At 47.6% G+C, this 20,528-nt stretch overlaps 1 protein-coding gene across 11 annotated transcripts in view; it reads right to left on the bottom strand.

Moving 5' to 3' along the window:
* LOC125454194 (insulin-like growth factor 2 mRNA-binding protein 2) overlaps positions 1-20,528 on the bottom strand; it is a 292,393-nt gene that overhangs the window by 192,826 nt on the left and 79,039 nt on the right. For 9 of the 11 annotated variants that reach the window (XM_048534702.1, XM_048534709.1, XM_048534705.1 and 6 more), the window contains exons 5-9: positions 13,036-13,099; positions 9,731-10,006; positions 8,508-8,642; positions 2,261-2,383; positions 1,148-1,283 (exon numbers count right to left, since the gene is read on the bottom strand). In XM_048534702.1, the coding sequence (XP_048390659.1) occupies positions 1,148-1,283; positions 2,261-2,383; positions 8,508-8,642; positions 9,731-10,006; positions 13,036-13,099 (734 nt within the window). Of the gene's footprint in view, positions 1-1,147; positions 1,284-2,260; positions 2,384-8,507; positions 8,643-9,730; positions 10,007-10,743; positions 11,705-13,035; positions 13,100-20,528 lie in introns of those variants that run through there. The other 2 variants (XM_048534713.2, XM_048534714.2) reach the window with 2 other exon arrangements.

Genomic DNA, 20,528 nt, shown 5'->3' with positions numbered 1-20,528 from the left:
TTGTTGGAGATGGTAAATTGCCTGGCATTTCAGTGGCATGGATGTTACTTGGTTCCACCTAGTTCCAATCACTACACAGCCCAAGCCTGGGTACTGTCCAAGTCTCTTTGTTTTTGGACATGGACTGCTTCAGCATCTGAGGAGTTGCGAATTATGCTGAACACTGTGCAATCATCGGCAAATATCCCCACTTCTGACCCGATGCTGGGACAGAAGGTCATTGACAAAGCAGTTGAAGATGGTTGTGGGCCTCAGACACTGCCCTGAGGAACTCCTGCAGGGATGTCCTGGAGCTGAGGTGACTGACCTCCAGCAACAACAATAACCACCTTCCTGCATGTCAGGTGTGACTCCAATCAGCAGAGAGTTTTCTTCCTGATACCCATTGATTGCAGTTTGGCTGGGGCTCCGCTTTGATGCCACATTCGGTCGAATGCAGCCTTGATGTTATGCAGACTGATTGGGTAGACTGAGGTTGTTTACCTCAGAACTGAGAAGATTGAAAGGGGGCATGATCGAGATGTATAACATTATAAGAGGCATTCATATGGTAGGTAGAAACAAACTTTTCCCCTTGATGGAGGAATCAGTGACCGGGGGGGCACAGATTTTAGATGACAAACTGACAGAAGATTTAAAGAAGAAGTGAGGAAAAACCTTTTCACCCAGACAGTGGTAAGAATATGGAACTCGCTGCTTATAAAGGTCACAAAGACAGAAACCTTCATAACACTTCGGCAATATTTAGATGCACACTTGTGATGCCACTGTGTACAAGGTTTTGGGACAATTGCTGGAATACAGGATTAGAACAGCTGGGTGGTTGTTTTTGACCAGCACAGACGCGATGGGCCAAAGGGCCTTTTTCCGTGCTGTGGATCTCTATGACTCTGTTTTAACCCAGTAGCTCTGACAGAGCAGCAGTATAGTCATACACAAACAAATTAGCACTCAGCCATTTAGTCCCTCTCTCCCGTTGTCAGGTCACGGCTGACCCCACCATGCCTGTTATTCCATTTTCCTGCCTGCTCCTACTCCAAACCTCTCTGCTTCTGTAAACTGTCTGAGCTGGATGCAATATGAAAAGGCAAGCTTTCTCAGTGAACCCCTCGGTTACAATAGGCAAAGCCCTCCAAATGGAACTTACATTCATAGCAGCAAGGTCATTTTCATAAGCCTCTCTGAGTTTCTTCATAATTTCTACTTCAGCTTTTGAGCAGGCTTCAATGCTGCCCCTTACAGTGATGGTCCTCTCTGGATTATACAGCATCAAGTCCTGTAACCTGGCCAGCCACAACAAAGATGCTTTTAGAATGCAGACGCACCCGACACCACACGCCTCTCCGACGTTCTGCTGCTGTGAGCGCACCTCTGATAACGCATCCGTCACACCACTCCGTGACTGTCCGAAAGCGGTCCCCTTTAAGCTGCACTGTGGGGGGCTCACAGCCAGGAGGGGTAGGAGGGTCCCATCCCATCACCCTTACCCTCCGCCCACCACCCCCTCCCCAGTTCAGTTTGGACTGTGCCCTGTGTTTCCTGGTGTGGGCACACAAGGAGCGACGTTTGTCAAATATTCTCTTCCCTTCTTGTTTAAAATCTCCCCCAACTTCTCCCCTCCCCGAAACCACCCTTTCCACCCCAACAACAAAAACCCCACATTTTCTAGGAACACCCCCTTCCAGTAACATAACATCTCTTCATTGTGCATCAATGAATGCCAAAAGAATTGTGTCCACGCTATGTCACACGGTCCGTGACTCTGCATCCTAAACTGGGTCTTGGGAGGGGTCTGATGTGACAGTTCAGAGCACGGGAGGGGGCTTTACTTTGTCCAACCCATGCTGAATATAATCTAGAGATAATGGGAACTGCAGATGCTGGAGAATTCCAAGATAATAAAATGTGAGGCTGGATGAACACAGCAGGCCAAGCAGCATCTCAGGAGCACAAAAGCTGACGTTTCGGGCCTAGGCCCGGTCTAGGCCCGAAACATCAGCTTTTGTGCTCCTGAGATGCTGCTTGGCCTGCTGTGTTCATCCAGCCTCACATTTTATTATCCTGAATATAATCTATCTGTGTTTGACGGTTCGGTGATGGAGACGGGGCTCAGATGGAAGACAGGCAACAGGTTATAGTTCAGACAATCAGAGAAAACAAAAATCAAAACACTGGCCTCACAAACCCAAGCTCTCTTTAAAATCCTCACAGCCCAGATTGTGCAGGTTCTGTGTCCAGCTCCATAACCTGGCAAACTTACGGAGAGATGGTTATTTTGGTCTCTGTTTCCTGTTCCATTTTCTTCAGGTTACGTCCCTCTTTGCCAATCAGCCGTCCCACGAAACCATTGTGAGCGAGGATTTTCAACGGGATCTCGTCAGCACTAAAATGCATGGACAATCATTGCACACACAGAGAGTCATGTCCACAGATTTCCTCCCACCCTCCACAATGAGACACCCAAGGAGTGGGCATTGCACTGGTGTGACTGAGTTGTAGCCTGAGGCTCTTTGCTGCGGCAGTGCAAAAGGGGGCTTTACTCGGCACCTAATCCATCTTGTCCTGGGAGTGCTTGATAGAACATTATAACAGGAGGTCATTCTGCACCTCTGGCCTGTTCCACCCACTCAGACTGGCATTTCAACACATTCTGCGATAACCCTTATTCAAAACAAAGCACCGCATGTATAAATCCAAATAAATCCCTCATGGTGCCAAATCTTTTAGCAATCCATTTCCCACCCCACCAAGGGTTGACCAAGTGTGGACTAATGAAAGAAAGCCAGCACTTTCTAATGAAATATTTAATTAATTTATTTCCAATGAAACAACAGGAAGGGCAGGTGAGGGTAATGCGCTGGTTGTGGTCTTCCCAAAGGGTGTTTGACACAGTGCGTGAGAGCAAGGTTGCCAGAAAAGGTGCAGCCCACGGAATGAAACAGACAGAGGTGGCAACACGGGTACAACTTTGACTGAGGGACAAAACACGGTGGCTCAGTGGTTAGCACTGCTGTCTCTCAGTGCCAGGGATCTGGGTTCGATTCCACCCTCGGGTGACTGTCTGTGTGGAGTTTGCACATTCTCCCCATGTCTGTGTGGGTTTCCTCCCACAGTCCAAACATGTGCAGGCTTAATGGACTGACCACGCTAAATTGCCTGCAGTGTGTAGATTAGGTGGATGGTCTGGGTATGGACTTGTTGGGCCACAGGGCCTGTTTCCACACTGTAGGGATTCAAGAAAGACAGAGTGGCAGTGAATGGTCATTTATTTATGCCGAAGGAAAATAATCAGTGAGCTTCCCATGGGCTGAGAGCAGGAACTAATGCTTTTCTTGCTCAGTATTCATGACTGTGATGATAATTTTGGCTTTAAGAAGTGCAATTTGTCTTGGCTTTTTTTTAATGAAGAGAAATTGAGAAAGAGATACCGAGCAGTCTGCTCAAAGCCAATGAAGCTTGTGAGGCCCTGCATTTTTTTTAAAATTTGGAACAACAGAAACTGCCTGAATGAGTGGACCAGCCTCCCACAGAACCAAGATTTTTAGTTTTATCTTTCTGCAGTTGCAGGGGTCTTGAAGCTGGATGTGGAAGCTGTTCCTCCACTTTCCATTACAGATAAAAGCTGGGAATCTCTTTTTGCTGCTACAGTTGCATATGAGACAATCTGTTTTACTCAATTTGCTATTGCCAAGGGTGTATTTATGGGATGTTACAATATTGGAACAGTTACTGTTTAGTAGTTAAATAATCTACTATTCTGTTAAGTTTTCCCTTGGAGTTAAGTTATTCCATTTCTTTCTTTTCCTGTATTTTAAAAATAGTGTATGAATCATAGAATTCCTACAGTACGGAAGTAGGCTATTTGTTCCATTGGGTTCTACTCCAACTGTCTGAAGAGTATCACAACCGGGCACACCCCCTACTCTTTTGATCTATCCCTTCATTTCCCATGGCTTATCCACTTAGCTTGCACATCCCTGGACATGACAGGCAATTTACCATGGCCATTCCACCTAACCCGCACATGTCTGGACTATGGGAAGAAACTGGAGCACCCAGGGAAAATCTAGGCAGACACAGGGAGAATGTGCAAACTCCACACAGACAGTCACCCGAGGGTGGAATTGAACCCAGGTACCTGGTGCTGTGAGGCAGCAGCACTAACCTCTGAGCCACTGTGCTGCCCTATATAGTGTATTTTGCTTCAAGTTGAGTAGTTTGACCGATTTAATCACATCTGGAATGCAACATCTGGCACTTGCCTTTAAAATAAGAAATTAGGGTCTAGGTTACTTCTTCAGATATTTTGAGGGTGTTTAGTCTGGTCCATAACAATGACCAACAATTGATAAGGATGTAGGACACAATTTTCAAAACTTGCAAGTTGTTATAAACCGTGAGAAAGCTAATTATTGCTTTTCATGGACAGAGATGGACCAGTAGAATAGCCAGACAGTTGTCAGATGAATATTATTGCAGGGAATATGAAGTTATGGATCTTAGCAGGAAGTATAAGGAAGGATGTAGAACACATAGGACACAAGTCGAAAGGGAAGTCTAGCAGCAGAATGACATGGCGGTGTATGTGCACAAATCATCAAAGCTGGAAGGTTGAGAAATTGTTTAATAAAACAGATGGGATCATAGGCTTTATAAATAGAGACGAGAGTGCAAAAGCAAGGATGTTACTGCGAATGTTATAAAACACTGGTTTGGTCTTAGCTGTGTGGCCTATGGCTTCATGGTTTGGGTGCCATATTAGGAGGATATGAATGCATTCAAGAAAGGACAGAAAGAACGGTTCCAGGGATGTGGCACTTTGATTACACGGATAGGTTGGACAGGTTTGGTACTGTTTTCCTCGGACAAAAGAAGGCTGAGAGGAGGTATAGAGAGAGAGAGAGAGAGAGTGTAGACAAAGGAGAAACTGTAACCAAGGGTGGTAGGGTTGAGGGCCAGAGGACACTGATCAAACGTGTCCCCCCATTCTCCTCAGTGTTTGAGATACTGAATTAAACAAGGGGCACGGTGGCGCAGTGGTTAGCACTGCAGCCTCACAGCACCGGGGACCCGGGCGACTTGTCTGTGTGGAGTCTGCACATTCTCCCCGTGTCAGTGTGGGTTTCCTCTGGTTTCCTCCCACAGTCCAAAAACGTGCAGGCTCAGTGGATCGGCCATGCTAAATTGAACATAGTGTTCAGGAGTGTGTGGGTTATAGGGAATCTAAAACAGGTCACCCGATAATCTGCTATTGCCATCAATATAGCCTGTGCTCTCATCTTCGCCTTGTTGTTACTCTGCTGAATCTGCACTGTTTTCTCTTCAAACCCAAAACTTGTCCAAGTGTCCAGTCCATAAGACCATAAGACACAAGAGTGGAAGTAAGCCATTCGGCCCATCAAGTCCACTCCGCCATTTGAATCATGGCTGATGGGCATTTCAACTCCACTTCCCTGCACTCTCTCCGTAGCCCTCGATTCCTTGCGAGATCAAGAAATTATCAATCTCTGCCTTGAAGACATTTAATGTCCCGGCCTCCACTGCACTCCACAGCAATGAATTCCACAGGCCCACCACTCTCTGGCTGAACAAATGTCTCCTCATTTCCATTTTAAGTTTACCCCCTCTAATTTTAAGGCCGTGGCCATGGGTCCTAGTCTCCCCGTCTAACGGAAACAACTTCCCAGCGTCCACCCCTTCTAAACCATACATTATCTTGTAAGTTTCTATTAGATCTCCCCTCAACCTTCTAAACTCTAATGAATACAATCCCAGGATCCTCAGCCGTTCATCGTACGTTAAACCTACCATTCCAGGGATCATCTGTGTGAATCTCTGCTGGACATGCTCCAGGGCTACTATGACCTTCCTGAGGTGTGGGGCCCAAAATTGGACACAGTATTCTAAATGGGGCCTAACTAGAGCTTTATAAAGCCTCAGAAGCACATCACTGCTTTCATATTCCAACCCTCTTGAGATAAATGACAACTTTACATTCACTTTCTAAATCACGGACTCTACCTGCAAGTTAACCTTTAGAGAATCCTGGACCAACACACCCAGATCCCTTTGTACTTCTGCTTTGCGAATTTTCTCACCATTTAGAAAATAGTCGAAGCCTGTGTTCTTTTTTCCAAAGTGCAAGACCTCACATTTACTCACATTGAATTGCATCAGCCATTTCCTGGACCACTCTCCTAAACTGTCTAAATCTCTCTGCAGCTTCCCCACCTCCTCAGTACTACCTGCCTGTCTTTGTATCATCGGCAAACTTCGCCAGAATGCCCCCAGTCCCTTTATCCAAATCATTAATGTATAAGGTGAACAGCTGCGGCCCTAACACTGAAGCCTGCGGGACACCACTCGTCACCGGTTGCCATTCCAAAAAAGAGCCTTTTATCCCAACTCTCTGCCTTCTGTCAGACAGCCAAACCTCAATCCAAACCAGTAGCTCACCTCGAACACCATGGGCCCTCACCTTGTTCAGCAGGCTCCCGTGAGGCACCATATCAAAGGCCTTTTGGAAGTCTGGATAGATAACATCCACTGGGTTTCCCTGGTCTAACCTACTTGTCACCTCTTCAAAGAATTCTAACAGGTTTGTCAGGCACGACCTCCCCTTACTGAATCCACGCTGACTTGTTCTAATCTGACCCTGCACTTCCAGGAATTTAGAAATTTCATCCTTGACAATGGATTCTAGAATTTTACCAACTTCCGAGGTTAGGCTTATCGGCCTATAATTTTCCATCTTTTGCCTTGATCCTTTCTTAAACAAGGGGGTTACAACAGCAATTTTCCAATCATCTGGGACTTTCCCTGACTCTCGTGACTTTTGAAAGATCACGACCAAAGCCTCCACTATTTCCTCAGCCATCTCCCTTAGAACTCTAGGATGTAGCCCATTGGGGTCATGAGATTTATCAATTTTTAGACCTTTTAGCTTTTCTAGCACTTTCTCTTTTGTAATGCCTACCAAACTCAACTCTTCCCCCAGCTCTCCCTAATTGTTGGCATACTACTCATGTCTTCCACTGTGAAGACTGACGCATAGTACTTATTAAGTTCTTCAGCTATTTCCTTATCTCCCATCACTAGCCTTCCAGCATCAATTTGGAGCGATCCAATATCTACTTTTGCCTCTCATTTGTTTCTTATGTATTGAAAGAAGCTTTTACTATCATTTCTAATATTAATAGCTAGTCTACCTTCATATTTGATCCTCTCCTTCCTTATTGCTCTCTTTGTTATCCTGTTTGTTTTTGCAGCCTTCCCAATCTTCTGATTTCCCAGTGCTCTTGGCCACTTTATAGGCTGTCTCTTTTTCTTTGATATATTTCCTGACTTCCTTTGTCAGCCATGGCTGTCTAATCCCACCCCGGATAATCTTTCTTTTCTTTGGGAGGAACCTCTGTACTGTGTCCTCAATTACACCCAGAAACTCCTGCCATTGTTGGTCTACTGTCTTCCCCGCTAGGCTCTGCTTCCAGTCGATTTTCGTCAATTCCTCTCTCATGCCCCTGTAATTACCTTTATTTTACTGTAACACCATTACATCCGATTTTGCCTTCTCTCTTTCAAACTGCAGACTGAACTCTACCATATTATGATCACTGCCTCCTGAGTGTTCCCTTACTTTAAGATCACCCTGTCCCAGTAGGTGACTCCAGTAACTGCCCACAGCAAGCACGGGGCCCTCTCAAACATTGCGAGTGACACTGGCGACTTTCCGGTTTAAGGGTGAGCTTCCCAGATCAAGGTGTTGTGCGGACATGACGACGGCATTTATAATTTCCTCATCTAGTTTCAACTGAGGCTTGGGAAAGGGAGATCGACTCTGCATCAAAATCTAATCCGAGAGAACTTGATTGGACGCTGAAGAGGAGAGGGAGAGGGACAGGAACATTGAAAGAAATGAAAAATCAGACCAAGGGAAGGAAGCGACAAAACAGCTGGGCTTTTCACCAGGTGTGTTTACCGGGGTGGGCGGGGGAGGGAGGAATGAAGGACTTCTAAAAGATGAGAAGAGTGAAATGACCATATAATCAGCAACATGTCTGAAACTCTCCCCAGAGAGCAGAGGGGGACAGCCCCACAGAAACCATAGCAAGTCCAGGTAGAAACAGGGGAGCAAATGGAGGTGGACGGGGTATTGAGACAGGCTGTGAGGAGAGTGGGGGGATCGAGGAGGAGAGTGGGGAATTGAAATAGTGAGGGGAGCGGAGGTGAGTGAGCAGAATGGGGTAATTGGACAGAGAGTGGTAGCTGGAGGGAAAGAGTGAAGACAGTGAGAGGGAGTGAGGAGGGTGGGGGGAGTGAAGGAGAGTCTGAGGAGAGTGGGAGATGCATGGGAAGTGGGACACTGAGGGACACAGTGAGAAGAATGGAAGAATTAAGGAGATTGGGGGATTGAGAGAGATAGTGCAGACAGACATGAATTGAGAATGAAGCTGTTGCACAAATTCCAGCAAACACTAAGATACCAGTCATGCTCACTGGCTACTTACAATTTGGTTTCCAGTGCCTCCTTGTGCATGATTTTGAGAATCATTTGACACGCGGCTGTACATCCCTCTGATGTGGAGTGAATGGTGATGGCTTTCTCTGCGGATCCTGCATTCTCTCTTCGATGGATATCAATTCTGCAGGGAGGGGGACAGTGAGAGGAACATGTGTCAAGTATGGGGAGCACAACTGTCAAAAGGACTATGGGGAGGTGCAGCTATCGCACTCACTGTTCCTCGGGGCAGGGGAGTGGTTGGGTGGGTTACATGATGAGCCTGTGAACGTAGAGCAGTGGAAGGAACTTCAGGCAACTCCTGGTCTCTGAACCACAGCTGAAGGTGGAAGCTGCCTAGACCCCAGTGCATCTCACAAGGTCCGTATACAAACGGGGAAAGATACAATTCACACCACACAGAGTTCTGTGGGGGTGGTGGTGTAGGATTGTGGGGGCAAGGGAATTTGGAGATTTCGGGGCAGGGTGTTGTGGGGGTGTATGGGGTTGACCAATCAGCCTCTCCCCCACCACAGCCCACCTCTCTGGTGTAGAGGGATATGACAGGAGGGGAGATGGAGGGGTTGAAAATCCAGAAGGATCACAGACTGGGAGGACCAGGAGGGTGCAGGCTTAGGATGTTCGGGAAATGAGGCTATGGTGAGTGGCTGGGATCCAGGGAGACTCTGCCCTGACAGCCGTCTGGAGTCAGGGTCGACCAGAGCTTTAAACACGACAACAGACTCTCATCTGAAGTGAACAACACTGCAGGGTCACGGGGAAGAGGCAGTGAATGGGATGAGGTGTTCTTAAGAGGGGGCTAGCATGGATACAGCAGGCCAAGCGGCCTCAATCTCTTTTGTAACCAATGTCCAAACAGGGGAACTGAATTTACCCGATAGGTAACTCCCTGCCAAACTCACACTCTGGACGACAAAACATTCCCCTCCCCTCACCAACACACACACACAATAAAGCCAGGCCACACCCCTTTTCCCTCCCCAAACCTTTACACTGCTCAACCCCGCCCCATGACACTGACCAGCCCCTTCCCCGGCCCCCCCCGATACTGACAGCCCCACTTCCTCGCCCCATGACCCTGACCATCCTCTCCCCCAACCCCTGACAATAATCCCTCCTTTGCTGCCTCCAGCCTCACCCTTCCCAATCGCCGCCCAACCCCTGCACAGCCTCTTCCCCTTCCCCACTGATGCCCGCAGCATGGCTGCTTACTTGGACTGGGTCTGCTGGGTGATGTTCTTGATGGTCAGTCCTTCTTTGCCGATGATGGCGCCCACAAACTGGGTGGGCACCAGGATGCGGAGGGGCACGTCCATCTGCTTGGGCAGGGGCGGGGGTCCGGGCGAGTGGCCGTGATCCCGGCTGGAGCGGCCCCCGGGCCCGCGCCGCACCCTCGGGGCCGGGGGCTGCATGGCCTCCTCGTCAGGGATGTAGGAGACCCTCAGCGCGTACCTTTCAAACTGGTGTCCATTCAGCTTCTCAACTGCACTGCGAGATAACACAGGGTTTCACACTTCAATCACTCCATCCACCCAGAAACTCAGGGAATCCTCAGGCACCACCCTCCACCCCCAAATCCCCTCCCCTCGCCGCCAACATTTATTCACAGCCTCAGTAGACGGGAAATTCCGCCCAACCAGACCACGAGGGGCAGATTGTCAGGTAGCGGCTCCCATTTTAAGGCCTGCTGCCTGAATTGGTTAGTGATTACTTTGGCCCACACAGTGTGCCCTGGATCAGGAGCATGGGCCTGAAGTGCAACTACAGGTCCTAAACAATTCCCTTCGAAATGATCAACATTAAAATTGGGGGTGTGGGGGTCTGCAAACATTCAAGGTAAGCATGGAAAACTGCTTCTTCCAGAAACCCGTGAACTGACCCAGTCTACGAATACATGGGATTACTGCATGCAGCACTCTCCAGCCAGATGGACAGAGGGAGATCTGACCAGAAGGGGTGGGGGTCCACTCACCTGGAAGACCACTGCACCCCACCCTCCACCCCTTAGCTATCTCAGTGCCCTGTACGGGCCAGGTGACCTGGGACACAGGCTGACACTGACTCATGTCCTGGGGGTCAGTGTCTGCCCCGTGCCCCTTGACATTCCCAACGGGTCTCCAATCTGAATGTTCTTCAGGCTGCAGTCAGCACAGTCTCTGCCATCGGTGGGAGATCAAGTGGGTTCAGATCACTGTAGCAGAGGCTAACAAGCCAGCTCAAATTACCTTGCCCATTTCAGTCCTCTGCCAGCAGCCTGCGAGAGGTCAGTCAGCAACAGTCCTGCCTCAAGAGACAGACTGACGTGGGGCTCAGGCACCGGTCTGCTGCATCACTGATGAACTGCAGCACTGTCGCAGGAACTATCTTCCAGGTGGCACGTTAAACCCCAGGCCCCCGGAGAGGGTTTACACCGTGCCCCCTCAGAGGGTATAATAGCTCCCTCATCGGTGTCCAGTTGGTGGCTCTCGCATGGATCACTTGACTGTACAATGTGTCTCATCAGCCAAAAAGGAGTGTGGAAATAAATCGAGAGAAAAACAAGGAAACAAAAACACATCACATCGAGTCGAACAGTCTGCACTCTACCCTGTTGGATGGAGATCCACAACTAACGTGTTCTGATTGCTCACCTGCATTTCACTGAGGAACAATGCTTTGATACGACAAAGTACAGAGGGTTACGAAACAGTCACAGTCCAGGCCCACATACAGCAGCTGCCTGAGGCATGCTCAATGTGAATACATGTAACATTACAATGTCGTTTTCAGGTGTGATGTTCATGAGCTCCCTTTGTTGTTCAGAGAGTACAGCTGAGGACAGGTCTGTCGCTGTATAATGCTGGGCTACAGTACTGGTGGGGATAGTTCTGTGACTTTCTAACACTAGTGTATAGTAATGGTGGGAACAGGTCTGTGATTGTATATCACTGGGGTACAGTATTGGTGTGGGCAGGTCTGCCATGATACAACACTGGGATACAATACTGGTGGGAACAGGTCTGTAATAACAACCAAAACATGGTCCCCACCACCCCACCAACCTCCGAATCCAAAGCATCATCCTCCGGCACTTCCACCATCTGCATCCCGACTCCACCACCAAAGACATTTTTTCCGTCCCCACCCTTATCTGCTTTCCGGAGGGACCACTGTCTCCCCGATTCTCTCATCCGCTCCACGTTCCCCACCAGCCCCACCACCCCCGGCACTTTTCCCTGCAACCGGAGGAAATGCTACACCTGCCCCTACACCTACCCCCTCACCCCCATCCGGGGCCCCAAGAAGACCTTCCATATCAAACAGATGTCTACCTGCATATCTGCTAAAGTGGCATGAGCGATAGTCTGAAGAAGGGTCCAAACCAGAAACGTCAGCTTTCCTGCTCCTCTGGTGCTGCTTGGCCTGCTTTGTTCATCCAGCTCTACACCTTCTTATCTGTCCAATGTGGTATACTGTATCCGCTGTCCCAATGTGGCCTCCTCTACATCGGGGAAACCAAGCAGAGGCTTGGGGACCACTTTGTGAAACACCTAAGCTCGCTTCACAAAAAACAACTGCACCTCCCAGTTGCAAACCATTTCAATGCCCCCTCCCACTCCTCGGGAGACATGTCCATGCTGGGCCTCCTGCAGTGCCGCAATGATGCCACCTGAAGGCTGCAGGAACAGCACCTCATATTTCGCTTGGGAACCCTGCAGCCCAATGGTATCAATGTGGACTTCACAAGCTTCAAAATCTCCCCTCCCGCTATGGCATCCCAAAACCAGCCCAGTTTGTCGCCGCCTCCCAAACCTGTCCTTCCTCCCACCTATCCACTCCTCCCACCTCAAGCCCCACCCCATCTCCTACCTATGAGCCTCATCCCGCCCCCTTGACCTGTCCATCCTCCCTGGACTGACCTATGGCCCCCTAACTCCACACCTACACTCATTTTTACTGGCTCCACCCTGGATCTTTTTGACCTGTCTGTCTCCTCTCCAGCTATCTTCTCCTTTATCCATCTTCTATTCACATCCCCTTCTCTCCCTATTTATTTCAGAATCCCCTACCCCTCCCCCATTTCTGAAGAAGGGTCTAGACCCGAAACGTGAGCTTTCCTGCTTCTCTGATGCTGCTTAAACTGCTGTGTTCATCCAGCTCTACGCTTTGTTATCTCTGTTATTGTATAATGTTAGGTTACTCTGTTGGTGGGGACAGTTCTATCACTGTACAACACTGGGGTACAGTACAGGTTTGTCACTGTATAACACTTGGTACAATACTGGTGGGGACAGGTCTAACACTGTTTAATGCTGAGGTACAGTACTAGAGGGGACAGAGCTGTCAGAGTGTGTAACACTGAGGTACAATACTTTATGAAGTAATGTCAGTGAGTGTGAGCAATGTCCAAAGGACAAGACAGCGGCAATACAGCCACATTAGGCTGAAAGGAGTACAACGCATTTGAAAATGGAGAGGAATTTGGAGACAACAGGCGACCCCTTTCAACGTTTCTCCACGCGACGTTCATCACTTACATCTTCGCGTGTTCCTTTGTTTCATATGTCACGTTGACGACCGCCGTCTCACTGTCCGTATTAACTGAGAGAGGAGGAAGAAAAGAATGTCAGCTGTCTGTGTAGACCAACCTGGGACAACTCATCACAGTCATCCCCCCAACACCATCTTCGCCGGCACTGTGCAGCAGTTACCCACCTTCAGCAAAGCCCCTATCATTCAGCGGATTAGGGTAAAACTCTAGGCCTTGCAGTTTCTGCTCAATGGTTCGTGGTTGGGAAGTGAAAAATGGGCTACTGTTATTCAATAAGGTGCCTCCCTCTGCCCAGTTCTCTCACTGGAAGGTAGTCAAAGGAAGATCAATTGGCTCTCTGGGCACCAGCCAAATTATCGGCCCTGGAAACTAGTCAGTATAGAGTGGACTCATCTAAAAGTCCAGGCTTGGCCAATCCATAAGTGGTTGCCAAAGTGGGATATACAGATTACTCAAGGTCTGATGCTTGGTGGCTTTGTCCCACCTATCTCAGTTCAGACACTTCTGCACACTCCCATTACTGCTGTGTGAAGCTTGACCTGAGGCTGCCTCACAGGACTGGTCTAAAACAGGGGCTGTATTAGCCTCTGGCATGATCTGACTGTCAACGTAGGCTTTGGGTGGTGAGTTCAGGCAGGAACAGGAACATACATAATCCAGCGTCGTGCTGGGGGAGCGTGGCCACGTCAGAAGTGTCACCTTTCCGGTAGAATGTTGAAAGCTCTTCTGAGGGCACGGCAAATATCCCACAGCTCTATTTTGCTAAGTACTGCGGGCGAGTTCTCCCCAACTCGCGCATCCTGAGCAACATGTAATTTCTCAAACAACACTACTATATAAAAAAAACAGAATCTAAGACATTGCTGCTAAGGCAGTTTACTGCAGAGTGATTGTCTGACGTATATCCAATATCACTAGACAATTACACTTGATAAAATACTTCTGTAAAGTGCTTTGGAACCACTCGAGGGCATGAAATGTGCAACATAAATCTAAATCTTTCTTTCTAAGAAGCAAAGTCATTGCAAGGTTTCTCACCCATTCAGAATTGTCACCTCAATGTGGAGGCGCAGTGGGAGATGGTTCACACTGGATCCTCCAATCACACCATCAGCAGACTTCACTAAGTCCATCTGACAAATCCAACCTAACATCTTAAACCTGGTGGTAACTCCAAGCCTGCACTCAACCAATGATTGCCAACCCCAAGCCTGCTCTCAGCCACTGACCGCCAGCCTGAAGCCTGCTCTCGGCCAGTGACCACCAATCCGAACCTGCTCTCAGCCAATAACCGCCAACCCGAAGCCTGCTCACAGCCAGTGACCGCCAACCCCAAGCCTGCTCACAGCCAATCATCGCCAACCCCAAGCCTGCTCACAGCCAATCATCGCCAACCCCAAGCCTGCTCACAGACAGTGAACGCCGTACCCAAGCCTGTTCTCAGTCAATGACCACCAATCCCAAGCCTACTCTCAGCCAGTGATTGCCATACCCAAGCCCGTTCTCAGCCAATGATGCCCAACCCCATGCCTGCTCCCAGCCAATGATGTCCAACCCCAAGCCTGCTGTCAGCCAACAAATCCCATTAAATTACCCCCCAACACCAATTTAATGTTTTACCAGCAGTCACGTCTACTGAAACTGTAGGATCAAGTTTCACAGGGATGCCACAGTCTTCAAACATTACGGGCAAGATTCACATGTTTTAAAAAAATTTTGCTTTATTCTGATGTGCAAAGTGAATAATTTCATCATTCCCAATTTATACTCCATCTTGTTGCCCACTCATTCTTCAAAACAAATGCCCTGAGGGTTACCATTGTCCAGAAACTGAACTGAACTTGCCACATAAGCACAGTGGCTACCAAAGCAGGTCAGAGGCTAGGAATACTGCAATAAGTAACTCACCTCCTGACTCCCCAAACCCTGTCCACCATCTGTAGTGATGTAACGAGGTTACCCAGGTGTTAATCTGGTCCAATCAGGGAGCCCTGGCTGACAGATAAGAACAGGAGTGTCAGACATCCTGTTCACTCTGAGAGCTGGCTGTGAGGAAGCTGGAACAATGTCAAGGAGTCTCCATGTGTGAATAAAGGGTGACACGATGACAGGATACTGGCCTCTACGGAGTTATTTCAGCACTGATGAGAGTGGGGTTAATGGTGTAACCATGCAAAAGCACCTTCTAGCTGAAACCCAACTGGACTTTGAACAGGAACTACACTAGGCTTTGTCATTGGAAAATGGGTTGGACAGTATTCCAATGGAAGTGGACACCTTCGCCAGGCTGATTGAGCTCGGGGAACACCACTTTAGTGAAGGCAATTGCATACCCTGAACAGAGCAACTCTGGGTCAGTCCACAGCAAAACCCCAAAAGAAAGCCAAGCCTCAGCCAAACAGTTAAGATTTTCTTCAGGGTCCAGGCCAGGAAGCCATTGTAGCTGTTGCCGGTATGTGGACTTGAGACAGCAAGAGTCCCACTAGACCTAAAACTGAGTAACAGAACTCATATGCCAGTATCCAGGAAATTCTATACCCTGGAAAGGCCACCTACATCTGGTTTGGAAAAAGTTAAATTGTTTGGCAATATCCAAATCAAACAAAACAAACATCTGGCGAAATGGTTAACAGGTTCTAAACGAAGTTGAGGCCAGCAGGGCCATTTCAGTGATCACAGAACCAGTCTTTGAGAAAATTTGCACTGGACTTCAAACCTTAAGTTTGCAGAAAGGTCCCTGCTAGACTGAGAACATGTACTGGGAAGCTTTAACAGATTAAGGGTACAAATTCGGTTCTGGTCTCTTATGAAAAGTAACTGGTTCATTAACCGCTGACTGTAGTAAAAGGCTGAGCTTGATGGGAAGAATTTGGCTGTGAGAGATTCACCAAGATTGGCTGAACGGTTTTAATTAGAAAATGGCTGCCTGACCGAAGCTCTAACTAAATACCCAGATGTTTTTCAGGGAAGTCTGAGGACTATCAGAAGAGCCTAGGCCACCTTGCGCATTGGCCAGGAAGCAATTCCACGATTCTACAAGACCCTGCCCAGTGCTACTTGCCTGCGGGCAAAAGTAGAGGCAGAAGTCAGGAGGCTGCATAGCAATGGAATCATCAAACTGATCCAGTTTGCAAAATGGGCAGACTTGTGAAATCCGACAGATCAGCTTGCCTTTATGGGGATTTTAAACCAATGGTAAACCACTTCTCACAGCTGAATAAAAATCTAATCGTTTGCTCAGAGCATTTACACACAAATCTGGCAGGGCAGGGGCTGTCCTTCATGAAACTGGACATGAACCATGCGTCCATGCATACTTGCAACTGCAGACAGATGAGGATTCCCAGATGTAGGCTACATTTAATATCCATAAGGCTTATCCTAATGTATGAGACTGCCATTTGGCGTATCATCAGCCTGTGAAATTTTTCAGTGGGTGATGGAGAACATTTTACAAAGTCTACCCCAGGTTGCCCTTTATCTAGTTCATATGTTAATAACTGGGGGCACCAATAAGGACAACTTACAGAAGTTGTCCTTAGACATTTCTCCCACGTCAGCATATGCCTTAGAAAGGAAAACCAGATATTCCAGGCACCCAAGTGACCTACTTGGACAACAGAGTTGACAAGACTGGGTTACACCTGTTGGAAGGTAAAGTGAGGGGGATCAAAGGTTTCCCAGCTCTCACTTCTGTACCAGAGATTAGGTCTTTCCTTGGGCTGGTGAATCATTACAGGAAGTTCATACATAACCTGGCCTCCATCCTAGCACCTTTGCATCAACTCTGAAAAGAAAGGATCAGCCTTGGAAATGGTTGGGCGGCCAAGCCCCAGCTTTCAGGGAAGTGAAGGAACAGCCATCATCCTCTAAGGTATTGGCACACTATGATCCCAAGTGAGATCTGGCATTGACACGTGATACTTCCCTGTATGGCATCGGGACAGTATTAGCCATAGATGGCCCAATGGAGCAGAACACCAAATAATGCACACATCCAGGCCTTTGGCTGTACAAGGCACAGTTCAGGCGTGTGATGGAATAGTACCCACTTGCCTGGATGGGTGTAGCCAACAACACTCAAGAAACTTGGCACCATACAGGACTAAACAGCCCGCTGGATTGGCACCACATCTACAAACATCCACACCCTCCACAATCAACATTCAGTAGCAGCAGTGTGTACTACCAACAAGATGCAATGCAGACATTCATCCAAGATTCTCAGGCAGCACCTTACTGTAATATCCCGGAATTCCCTCCCAAAGGACATTGTGGGTTTACGTACAATGTCTGGACTGCAGTGGTTCAAGAAGGGAGCTCATCATCACCTTCTCAAGGGCAACTTAGGACAGGCAATAAATGCTGGCTTGGCCAATAATACTCACTTCCCATGGGTGAGTAAACCTCTTTTTAAAATTATTCTTTCATACTTCCTGGACGAATCGAGGATGGAATAATAACTTGTTCAGTTTCTGGATTCCTTCTGTAGCAACTCTTTCACACACTAAGTTTTTCAATCCTACTCTGTGAGCTGTGGATCTTTACTTCTCTACTCCTCCTACACTGCAATTCCCCATTTAATGGGGAGAACCTAGAATATCGCAGCAGCACTGGGCCAGTTCAGATCCTTTCACTACATTTAAACCAAGACACTTGGTGCTTCAAACGTTGAAACCAAACTGTCAAGAAACAGAAAACATTGTACACTACAGTCACAGAGAGGAAGGCTGCGAAGGCTTGATTGCAATGGAATGGTCAAGATCGAATTACCCCAGGAAACCTATCTTGCTTTACCATTATTTTTATCCAGGTATGGGAATATACAAATTTATTCATTTCAATGCTGAGCCAACACTTATTGCCCATCCCTAGTTGTCCTTGAGGGGGTGGTGGCATGACTTGCCTTCAATTTGTAGTAGGTTCATGTCTGTCAGTTTCATTCCTTTTTCCAGACATTGTGACAGCTGTCTAGGCCTTTTCAGAGGGCAGCTAAGAGTGAGCCACATTCCTGAGAGTCTGGAGTCACATGTAGGCCAGACCAGGTAAGGATGGCAGATTTCCTTCCTTCAAGGACAATAGTGATCCAGATGGGTCTTTCTAACAATTGGCAATAGTTTCACTGTCACTAGACTTTTTAAACATTGAATTCAAATTCCACTATTTACTGTGGCAGGATTTGAACCTAAGCCCTCAAAACATTAGCTGACTTGCTCAATTACTAGTCTAGTAATAACGCCACTAGCCACTGCGTCCTCTCTAACCAGGGAGAGACATTAGGTGAATACACCAACAGAGGGGTGGACATGATACTAGTACAAATGAGGCAATTAAACATATTATCTGAAAAAGAAGAAGGTGAAGGGTTATAGGGGGAAGGGGCAGGAACGGGAGGTGGCTATGCTAGAACTATAGAGGTGAACTGTTCATTCAGCAAACTCCTGCAGATATGATGCCTCCATTGAATCTGTGATTCTGATTCAGAACTTAAAGAAATAGCAGAAGTTAGAAGACGATGCGGTGCCAGAGGGCTGGGCACAACATTACAGTTATACCTGAAGTAGGAACAGAATTGGAGCATGCCTAGGGAATTATAGGTCAATTAGTGTAACATCCATGAGACCACAGTTGGAATATTCTGTGGAGCTTTAGTCTCTTTATCTGAGGAAGGATGTTCTGACTATGGAGAGAGTACAACAAACGTTTAGACTCAATCAAAACTGATTCCTTGGATGGCAGAACAAATGTATGAAGAGACAGCAAAACATCCAGTGTTTTCAGGAAGAAGTTAAATATAGTTCTTAGGGCTAACGGTACCAAGTGGTATGGGTGAAATCAGGAACAGGAGACTGAGCTGTATGGTCAGCCATGATCATTTTGAATGGGGGAGCAGGCTCAAATTTCGGAATGACCTACTCTGGCTCCTGTTTCCGATGTTAGAATGGGCAATAATGGAACACCTCCTAAAGGAGAAAACAGAATGATATCTTGCATCCAAAAATAAAACAGTAAATAGTCAGCCTGGATTCCAAAAAGCAATGTCATGCTGAACCCCCCTCACTAAGTTCTTTAGACAGACTGTAGACAAGGGCAGTGTGTAGATCTGATATGTCCAGTTTACCAGGGGACATCCAATGAGATTTCATCAAATCCACAAACAGAGAGGGAGTCACAGGATGACTCATAAGGCAGAAAGCAGACAGCAGGAGTAAAGGGGGAAGAAGCTGTGGGGGCAGTAGGTAGTGACCATGTCTCTTGAGCCAGGAGCACTGGGTCACAGTCTCACTCCAGGTTTTGGTGTCCAATTAAGGGTAGTTATAACATGACTGAACACATCAAGTACTCTTCCAAACACACACTTACGTCAGGCAGTGACAGCGCAAGTGAGATTCTTGGTCAGCCATGTGTTATGGGGACTGAATGGAGCCTCTTGCCATTAGAATGCACAGCTCTGGGCTACAACATGCAAGTACATTTGTTTGTAAGCATGGTACCTCAGGCCTCCTGACAGAGTGGGGGCTGCAGTAAGTGGATCAGGAACACAGGCTCGAGCTACTTTATGGGCTGCATCAGATTGGGCACCTGCCCACAGTGTGGGTGTGAATGTATGCAGTGCGTGTGTGGTGTGTGTGGGTGTGTGTGTACAGTAAGAATGAGTGTGTTTCTGACAGTGAGAGAGACAAAGACTGTGAGAAAGAGTGTGAATCAGTGTGCATCTGTATGTGAGAGAATGAGTGTCTGTGTATCAATGTGAGAGAGCGAGTGTACACAAGCAGGAGTGATTGAGTCAGTGTGCATGTTTGAGTCAGAGTGTAAGTCCATGTGTGTCCATATGTGAAAGAAAGCGTGTGCATCAGTGAGAGAGTGTGTGAGGAAGTACATGTATGTGAGAGTGCATATGTATCAGTGTGTGAGATTGACTGTGTGTGTAAGATTGCATGTGTGTGAGAGAGTGCGCATGAGACAGTGTGCATATGAGAACGCGTGTGTGTGAGCATGAGTGCGCGCGCGAGAGTGCGAGAGTGTGTTTAGACCAATGCAAGTGGCCAGTTGGGGATGTTGTACGTAAACTTGTATCAAAGTTTGGTTTTATCTTGCACAGTCCAGTGTGGTTACTCTGTCATAAACAGGACATAGTGGCATGGGAGAAGGTGTAACTCACAACAAATAAGAACAGAATGGAATGATTCATCCATTTGAGGGGAAGGACAAACATACTGAGAATGCTCTCTCTTCAAAGGCTAAGGCGAATCTGTGTGGGATGGGGAAGTGGACTAGTGTGGGAGGATGCTGAACCTGAGGAAGCACTTGAAACATGAACACTTCATTAACAGCAGATAGAGAGAGTACAGACTGTAATCAATGTAAAGACAAACCCTCTTCATCCTGAAACTGTACAACCAGCTGCTACCATAGAGTAAGCAAACAGCTAAAGTGAAGCTAGGTAGGCAGATGGGGGAGACACGAATGGACACAGGG

The sequence above is a fragment of the Stegostoma tigrinum genome, chromosome 7, assembly GCF_030684315.1.
Source record: "Stegostoma tigrinum isolate sSteTig4 chromosome 7, sSteTig4.hap1, whole genome shotgun sequence".
Lineage (NCBI taxonomy): Eukaryota > Metazoa > Chordata > Chondrichthyes > Orectolobiformes > Stegostomatidae > Stegostoma > Stegostoma tigrinum.
The sequence above is the reverse complement of the archived record's forward strand: the minus strand, read 5'-3'. Positions and strand labels throughout refer to the sequence as shown.